The 9455-nt window shown below is 47.6% G+C and overlaps 1 protein-coding gene across 1 annotated transcript in view; it reads left to right on the top strand.

Annotated features, from left to right (window-relative positions):
- The first annotated feature begins 8664 nt into the window (after positions 1-8664).
- The window catches only part of LOC104075488 (adrenodoxin, mitochondrial-like), a 6740-nt gene continuing 5949 nt past the window's right edge, over positions 8665-9455 (top strand). Inside the window, exon 1 of the mRNA XM_009576018.1 lies at positions 8665-8864. Coding sequence (XP_009574313.1) covers positions 8686-8864 — 179 coding nt within the window. The 5' untranslated portion in view covers positions 8665-8685. The remainder of the gene's footprint in view (positions 8865-9455) is intronic.

Genomic DNA, 9455 nt, shown 5'->3' with positions numbered 1-9455 from the left:
TGGTCCAATATAGGAATAGAACGGCTTGTGCCAGTGAGCCCACCTAACTCTTTGTAGTTGTTTCAGCCCTGCCTTCTTCTTAACCAGTATTATATTCCAGTGGTATCTAATGATATTTGATTTCAATACTTCTAGCTATGCACAATTAGAAAATATTAGTCATGGGATGAAGGATATGTTTATGGTCCTCCTTCCCTTGGAAATGTATACTGTATTGTAAAGAAATGATATTTTGCAAGAAAACTAATGTAAGAAGCTTTCAGTATTATGGTGAGATTTGTAGACACGTTTTTTATTTGTTAGAATACAGTGGATTGTTCTTCCTCTCCATGTTCCAGTTTAATTGGATAACTACTCCTCCTGGGGGTGGGGGAAGTACTTTATCAAATGTTTGCCTGGCTTGTTTTTTCTTGTTTTATTTTTTGTTGCTGTAAATTATGTTGAGGATTTTTTGACCAGTCTTTTTACTGGATTATAATAAAACATCAATTCCATAAGGTTGTGGAGTAATTCATGGGTCCATGTGCTTATCTGCAGAGAGAACCTTGATATTAAGGCATTTTTTTCCTGTTTGGAGGAGTTGTTAAAATTCATACCCTGTTCTTCCTAAAGTGCCAATAAAGTTCAGAGAAATTCAGGAGATGGTGTCTGGCTGGTTACTTAAGGCTTGCTTTGAGTCTTGTGCTGTGTCTCCAAGCTAAACAGGTCTGCCGTGTGGTTCCCGAGAGGTCAGCCTTGTAGCACTCTTGCAAATAAGGAGATCTTACTTGCATCCTGAAAAGCAACTGCTTGAATAACATCCTTTTCCCCCTCCCCAGCCCTCCAAGCGGTCTGACTGGAGCCAGTACTGGAATTCACATTTCTTTGTGGAGACACTGACTATAAATTTATATTGTGTTTAACTTCCAAATGGACTGGTCAAATGGAGGAGGAGGAGCTGCTGTTGGAACTTGCCACTGGTGAACGCCTGCTGTGCCATGCCCAGGCCCATGTGCATCCACGACCAGGTTAGCATGCAGAGGGTGGCTGGGCCTCGATGCTTCTGCTTTCCCCTGATGTCCTGCTGGGTCTGTCCTGCCCTGCCCTGCCCCTGTACTGGGGATTTCAACCCGATTTTCTTTTGCAGCTACCTTGCCGTGGCTATCTCTACCTGTGTTTCCTGAGGTCTCAGGACTGGGTCCAATGATGGAAGAGCTACTGCCACCTTTCCTGCTAATTAACTGTGTAATCTTTCTTTGTAGCTGCTTTCCATGTGCTTGTGAAGAGGGGCTTTGCAGAACTTCTGCCTCATGGTTGCTGCACTGCAGAGTAAGACAGAGATTTTGTCAGAACATGGTAGCGCTCAGAGATCTGGTACTAGGGGAGAAACATGATCGTGTCTATAAACAAAATGTTAAGTGTGGAGCAACGGAGACTTCTGCAATCCCCACCAGGCTTGGCACGGATCCAGTTTCCATAGGTGGGTCTTTCTTGTTCCTTCCTTCCAGGATTCCAAAAACCTGACCATGCTGGAGGAATTGCATGTCTGCTTCAACGCTACTGCAGCCTTCAAGTGAAGTTTGTTGCACTGGTCTGGGGAGGTTGCTTTCACAAATGGGGTTCTTGCTGCTTTTGTTGCCCTTGCTTCTCAATGGACAATAACTTTCAGCTTGTGCTTAAATTTCTGGAGTCTCTGAGGACTCTGTGCTTGCAGCCAGATTACTCTTCTGCATGACTGGCCTAGCTTTTATGGCATTCCCTTGCCTGTATCTGTGGAGACTTAAGAGGCTTAGTAATTCTCCAGTTAGGTATATCTAATTCAGTTTGTGAAGAAATGGAAGTGCAAAGCATTAATGGCTGAAGGCTGCTTCTATGCAGGACCACATAGTAAAAAAAAAAGTCCAAAACCAGCCGATTCTTCTAATCTGTTGGAAGGCATTTTGAAGTTTAGAATCAGAAATTTGTATTTAACATCTAGTTTGGTCTAGTTTGTGTAGACAGCTTCTGCTGGATTTGCTATTCTGTCCGTGATATGTTTCAGATTCAGTTTAGGCTACACCTACAAGCGTTGGGGGCCCAGATGCTTTTGTCTGTGGGACAGGGACAGACTGGAGCATAAAAGGCTCTCAGAAGAGCTGGGGACCAGAAACACTGTCTTTTTGCAGGTTCTGGAATGTGGCTTTATTAAGCAGTGCAACTTACTAAGAACTCTAAAGAAAAGCCAAAGTAACCGTGTAGAGTCAAGTTTTCATTGAGATAAATCTGTCTGGACTAATGCATTTGGCCTAGGATACTTTGTCCTCCTACTTGGAGTCAGTGCAACTGTAGAAATAAGGCTGTGATTGCTTTTTCCTTCTCTTTTTTTTCACTTTCTAAGGCAGGGAATTGCAAGGGATTGGTCTCCACATTCTGATTTGTTCTGATGTAGACAAGTCCTGTAGGGACTTCTCTAGGTGGATGACAAGCTTATCGGTTGCTTGCTCAGGCTAATGCATTTGGAGGGAAGCACGGGCATTTTTATTTTTTAAGTGACCTGGTGTGAGATTCTCAGTGAACAGATGAGCAGGCTTGGTAGCCTTCCAGCCACTTCCTTTTTTTCTGCGATGAACAGTAATAGGCCGTGAACACCCCCTGATGCCACACTTATCAGTTCAGGTCAATTTGTGTAGGATACTGTTAGTAACTATGGCAGCTTAGTAAGGGAACTAGATCGGATTTTGCTCGCTACTTATCACTATCCTCTTGAAATCTGTTTTGGGTTGTGGAACCAGTAGATAGTCTCTGAGATATCAAAGAAGATTTGTTACCCCCTTTCTCGTGTTAGCTGGTCCTAGAAGCTGCTACTTCTATCTGTAACCTGGCTTCAGACTTGGTGCATCCTGCTGCAGTAGCTCTCCATTAAGTAGCTGCATCTAACAGCTATTTTCCAACATCTTGCAAAGCTTGATATAATGCAATATACAGGGTAAGGTATCATAATCGTAGACAGTTGTATGGCAGCTGCTTGGACATCTACGAAGGCAGACTATGTCTCAATGAGAAAGCGGAGAATAACTGAGGTGTGGCTTGTTTGCCCTGTACAATCAGTGTGACTGTTCTGTTGAGTGCCAGCTTCGCAATTATACATAACTCAATCTTGGGCATACAGTCTAATTATCTTATACCAGTGTATAATCGGAGCACATGACAACTGGCAGAGAACAGTGTAATTCATCTGTGATGACAACCCATAACTGATGCATATACCCTTATGCAAGTGAACTCCACATGTGATGTTAATGTCTCCCTTGCAGAAAAATTAACTTATCTGTAAGAAAAAGCATCTGGGCATCAATGCTTCAAATGCATGCTCAGCTGAGGCTGGCTTTTGTCTTGCAGGTCTGCAGCTCTAATTTAAGTGCAGTTTGTGGACAAGGGTGCAAGTCCTTATGACTGAACAATGCCTAAATGAACATCTAGTGCCAAGTGATGGATCTCTGAAAGTTACCAGTAACTTTAAACTAGTAATTTTAAGATGGACTTTCTCAGGATAGATGACAGGATGAAGTGGGTATAGGGAAAAGTGGAGGAAAGAATAGCGCTGAGACTGCAAAAAAGAATATTGGGAGCTCGTGGAAGGGACTGTACCTCCAGCTTCTGTTGAGAATGCACTTGCTCTGAGCAGGTGTTAATACCATTGATACAGCTTTGTGGTGAGCAGAGCTAGCTGGAAAATTACAAGCACCCATGATTGCTATTGCCTCTGGTTGTGCATTGTCTTTTAAAGGAATACAAGCCAGGGTTGATCTTCAATCATCAAGATTAACTGAAGGGTCAAGGGGATACTGCTCTTGAGCTGGGAGGTTACGATGAAGGATTTCTATACCCCACATACAGCAGTACTGCCTTCCCATCCATCTTTGAAGCATCCTTGACTGACTGAAGGAGAAGCATCTGCAAGTAAAGGCCTTGGCTGGGGCACTGTAACTTCGTAGTGGCCTTCACCCAGCCAGGCAGCAGCTGTGTTGCCAGAGGTGGCTGCTGTCAAGAAGCCCTGTTGTGAGTTAATTTTGTTTCCTTGTTGCAGTGTTAGCCCATCTCTGATGATTGCATTACTACCCTCTTGCTTCCTGTGGTAAAAAATTGGCCCTTGCTCCTTTTGTTTGTAGTGATTCTCAGAAGGTTGCTGAACATCTGGAGAAAGGTTGGAGTGGGCAAATGGTAGTCTTGCTTCAGTTTCTACATCTCTTCCCCCCAAGCCTCTAGCCTCTACGAGGCAGTATCTGAGACTTGAGCACACTTGATGTAAGCGCTTTGTCTGCAGGTTTGTGTTCAGTGCCTCTGTCTTGGGGCAGACTCTGTACCTGGTCCTGTGGGCTTGGAGAAAGCAGAACAAGCACAAGTTGTCCTATTTGCTTTTATTAGCAGCTTGTTCTGGACCAGGAAAGGTGGTTGATGGACTTTCATAGTGACAATGGGGAAGGGGAATTTCAGTTTTGTTCAGTGGCTTTAGTTCTGTGTATGTAAGCAGGCTGTATCTGCTTCCTTACAGGAGTATTTGTGAGGTGGTGGGCTCGGTAGGAGGTGGGGGGTAGGCTGTTCATGCCGTTCAAGTTAAGAACAAAGGCTGCGTTCTGGAAACCTTCACTACTCCTGGGTCTGTGCGCCTGCTGCTCTGACTACAGTCCCTGAGACTTTACCCATGGGAACAGCATGGGCTTGCCTCTGGCTACCTCTTGGCAGCAACTGAGCCAGTGCAGCTCTGGCAAGAGCACTTCTCTGTCTCAGGCGTGTGTCTTATCCATCATCCCTCATTCATACTCCTCAGAGGCCAACCAAGAATCCTTTCCCCCATTTCTTTGAGAGGTAAAACACGGCACAGAGGACGGTGTGTTTCTTCCAAGGCAGAAGAGTTTTGAATGAACCTGGTGGCCCATTTCACAGAACTATATTAATATGTATATTAACTACAGGACTACACAATGATTTTCATCTGCTTTCGGAGAGGCAGCAGACTAGTACGGTAATTTTAAACCTTCCATCTAGGGTTTCTTGGAAGCCACAAAGTTTACAGAAGAGCTCTTCTGGTCAGAGCTGTTTGCACAGCGTGTCTTCTGCCCAAAGGAATCGATGCAAGTCTGCTTTGTGCTGACTATGCCTACATGTTTGGTGATCAGCCCACGGAAGGACTGAAACTCTTAACAGTGGTCAGAGAAGCTGGGTCTGGTGTCTGAGCAGCCTGAGTGTGCTTTTGGCTGTGGAGGCTGCAATGGTATTGTGTAAATTTTTGTTGGATCAGTGCTGATTTCAATCTGGTTACTTCTTGTGTGGAAATCAGGGATGAGGTGCAGTTAATGGCACCTCATAGCTGTTTTGGACTTCTGCATGAGAGTCCCGAGGCGGGGGGGGAGGTGAATTGTCCTTTGTGTGGTGCACAAGAAATTGGGCGATGTCTTTCAAGGCAGAAAACCACTTCCTTCCCAGCATGTGCTAACACATCGCTAGACGTGTAGGCACAGCCACTGCACTGACAGCAGTGTGACCTGCTGGCAAGCAAGAGGTGGGGCAGGGTGCGTGTGTGCGTGTGCATGCTAGTGGAAAGTTGGCTTCTGCCCAATTTCTGTGAAACAGAGCTAAAGATTCACTTCAGCTGTGTCTGTCCTACCCATAAAGTGTATGCTGACCTCCAAAGCAACATTTTGAGGGCTTTTTCAAAGCAAGGATATTTTTGCTTAGTTGGTTTTTTTTTTTCCATTGGTTGGCTTGTTTTTTGTGGGAAGGGTGGTTATTTGCAAAGGTTTCTATTTTTGTGTCCTGGGCTAAATGAACACTGGTTTACTCTGGAAAGGCTGCATTTACTTCTAGGCTTGCTGCTAGATGGAGTGGGGGAGAGGAGGGGAAAAAGGAGATCTTACTTCTGCCCTTCTCCTCCTGTTTCAAATACCTTAGAACAGGCTATCCGAACTCACGGGGCATGATTCTCTCGTACCCCAGCAGGGTTGTTCCTGCTTTCACCGGAGGACAGTTGTCCCCTTCACTGCTGCTCACCTCCCTGCAGGACTGGGTACGATGCTCTCAGACCTGACTTCCCTGTCTGTGTTGGCCTCTCTCCCATCGGGTGGCATTGACCCGTCACTTGCTGTGCTCTGGGTTCCTGGCAAGGAGAGGGGTCAGTGCCAGGCAAACACGCACATGTCCTTGCTGTGAAAACTGCTGCACATATATCTGGTGTATCTCTCAATTCAAGGTTGGCTGGAGAGATATGATGCTTTGTGGTTTGTTTGGATGTGCTGTGGCGCCTTTCCTTGCGTCTCTCTTGGAAGCCTTGCTTTCCTTCTATGGAAATGACTGAGACAGAACTGGGCTGCCTACTGCATCTCTGTGGTGCCTCAAAAGTGAAGGCAGGACTGGGCAGAGTCTCTCAGCTGCAGAGGCTGCACAGAGCGATTTTAAATTCAGGGGTGAGCTGCAGCCCAAGAATTTGGGTTTGAAGGCTGAAGTATTCCGCTTGCAGGAGAGAGCAAACCACCTGGAAAAGCTGACCTGAGACTGAGGGGCGGCAGATCAGGGACACCGGCCAGAGCTGTGTTCAGCTAAAACAAACCGCTCTCCTCTGTGATACAAGCAAGGGGGGGGAGGGAAGCCTTCGAAGGATATTCTACAGATGATTTGAAATGAGGATTTTTTACCTTAACTGGGGTTGAGGGGTGGAATTAGAGAAGGCCCAGTGATCCTGGGCATGTCTGGGCTGTCTGACGTGCACCCACGCCTGCCGTGTGGCATCCCTGCTTCGGCATCGTACCCCTGCCCAGCTGCTCCCAGGGACATGCCATGGGTGCCTCTTGGCAGACGGCAGCTCTCTTGCTGACTCTGGACTTGGGGGTAGCACTCACTCTGGATTAAAATCCTAGTGGTACTCAGTGATTCGTCCCACTCTCCCTGCACTTACAGAGCTGTTGGCCTGAACAAAACCTGAGGGGCAAATCCTGCAGCAGAAAAAATGCATTTGTGGGACAAGCAGGGGCTGGCATGAGGGTGCTGCAAGGCTGTGATTGCTGATTGCCAAGCCCATCACATATTGAGCTAGGAAGTGTCACCTGTGCTCAGCAAAAGGAGTGAGGAGACTTTGGTCAGTGATGCCCTGCAAATACGACTCCAAGTTATCTCAGATGACATCCCTCCATAGCAGGGCACTGCATGTTTCTCTTGCATGTGTCCTGTCATGGCAGCAGTAATGCCCAGCCTGCACTTGGCAAATGGGTGTGAGGCAGAATGAAATACTCCTCTGTGCTGCTCTACCAGGTGCAGAGTGAACAGAGGGAAGTAGACAGGTGATTCTAGAAGCTGGATTTCCCCCTAAGAAAAAAAAGTTTTTCTTTTTTAATCCTTTATGTATTGCCCATGACTTTCTCTCCACTGAAGCGATCTCAGTGGTGTGTTTGAATGCTTGGGTGCTTGCCTTTAAAACTTTATTGGACTGAAGAATAGGATTCCCCTTCCTCCTTATGGAAAATGCTTGTGGTCCTTAATGTCTTCAATGCTTTTCTCAGAAAGCTTAAGCATCCCCCTTCCAACCTGAAAGCTTTGGGTGGAAAATTTTCATTTTGGGGTGAAAAGCCAAAACTTTCCAGTTATCTTCAAAACTATGAATCCACTCTGTGTGTGTGTGTGTGTGTTGAGGGGATCATTTTCCAGCCAGTTCTTGTTCTTATGCTGTAGTTTCTCTCCCCTGTATGGATTGGTTAGAGAGTCGAGTTTCAAAGGTTTTTGCTTATACTGGCTACTATGTTACTGCGTTAAAAAACTTGATTAAAGCAAGCACCCTACCAAATGGTGAACTGTTAATTTGATATTGGGGACAACTCAGGCTCCTGAAATGAGAGCTGTTTTAAAACTCCACAAAAGCCAGGAACTGAAATGGTCTCTGCTGTTGCATTTTGGTCCTCAGAGGCAAATTGATTTACCCTGGAGAGGAGGGTAGACTAAACTAGTGACAGTGTTTCTGGGAATAAATTAAAGTGTTTTCTTCTACAGAAGTCTCACTAGCATGGAGTATTATTTAGCATGGAATGAATGATACCTATCTGTGCCTTTATGGCGCTTTTCAGCAGAGAATTTAGCAAATGAGCAAAGTGGCCGCTTCTCACCACTGTCCTGTGAAGTAAGTGAATATTCACATTTTAGAGCTGGGAGCCTGCAGTATCGGAGAAGGCAACGATGTGGCTGGGCGACATCCACATCGAGCAGAATCCATAAGTCTTACTCTTGCCCTGTTGCTGTAAGAACTGGCATGCCCGTCTCTTCCTGAGGCAGCAGCCGTCAGTGCTCCTGCCAGTCTGCTCTTGCAACCCCTTTATGATTAGACATTGCAATGAATATTGCTCCTGAAACTGGATTTAGGTCTGCTTCCTAAAAGGGAAGTCTGTAAGGCAAAACAAGGTGAGCATTGCTTGAGGACTGGTATGTGGAGATGATGCTCATGTTACCACGCTTCCCCCAATTCCCATGCCCTGATGGGCTGGACTGCAGCAAGATCCAAGCACAATCCCTCTGTCCCATCCCTCCCTCCTCCCTCCCTCCACCCCCAGGGAGGCTGTCCTAGTTTTTTGTTTTTTTTTTTTTCTTTCTTTCTTTTTTCCCTCATCTCAGCTGTACTTATAACTCTTAGTCTAGCTGGCCTTGCAACAAACGACAGCCCAGGAGACTCGGCGCAGGACCCGAAGTAGCATGATAGCTCAAGGCATCTCGGGGCTCATGCGACCCTTGCTAAGTGGACTGAATGTGAGCAAAATTCGCTTTATTTATCTCTGTGGGGTGACCGAGCAGCATCACACACCAGCTAAGCAGGGGTCAAAAAGAGGCTTCAGCTCCACGCGCAAGCTCCAGGATGCCCCTGGGGAATCGGGGTGAGTCAAATGCTGAACCCTAACTTGCTGCGTCGGGAAGGGCCTTCTCAGGAGGGACACGCGCTCGCCTCTGCCCTGCTCCGCAGGAGGGAGGAGAGAGGGGCCAGGGCGAAGCGCGGCCTGCGGGGGGTGGTGGGCGAGGCGGTGTGGGCTGAGCAGGTCTCCACGCGCAAGCTCCAGGATGCCCCTGGGGAATCGGGGTGAGTCAAATGCTGAACCCTAACTTGCTGCGTCGGGAAGGGCCTTCTCAGGAGGGACACGCGCTCGCCTCTGCCCTGCTCCGCAGGAGGGAGGAGAGAGGGGCCAGGGCGAAGCGCGGCCTGCGGGGGGTGGTGGGCGAGGCGGTGTGGGCTGAGCAGGTGCTGACGGGAGGGAGGTGGTGCAGGGGGGAGCCAGTCGGAGGGAGGTGCTGCCCCCCGCTGCTGGAGCTGCGGGGGCCGCAGCTGGCGGCCTGGATCCACAGCACGAAGATGACGACGTGGCGCGAGAGTCCATCGACCACTGAGGCCCAGTCACCAGCCTTTGAGGAACGGGGATGGTGGGCAAGGTGTGTCGGACAGCTGGGCCACGAGCCTGCTGTATTCATGCTGT

This window comes from Fulmarus glacialis, unplaced genomic scaffold (genome assembly GCF_000690835.1).
Source record: "Fulmarus glacialis isolate BGI_N327 unplaced genomic scaffold, ASM69083v1 scaffold5554, whole genome shotgun sequence".
Lineage (NCBI taxonomy): Eukaryota > Metazoa > Chordata > Aves > Procellariiformes > Procellariidae > Fulmarus > Fulmarus glacialis.
This window is presented reverse-complemented; position numbering and strand designations above follow the sequence as displayed.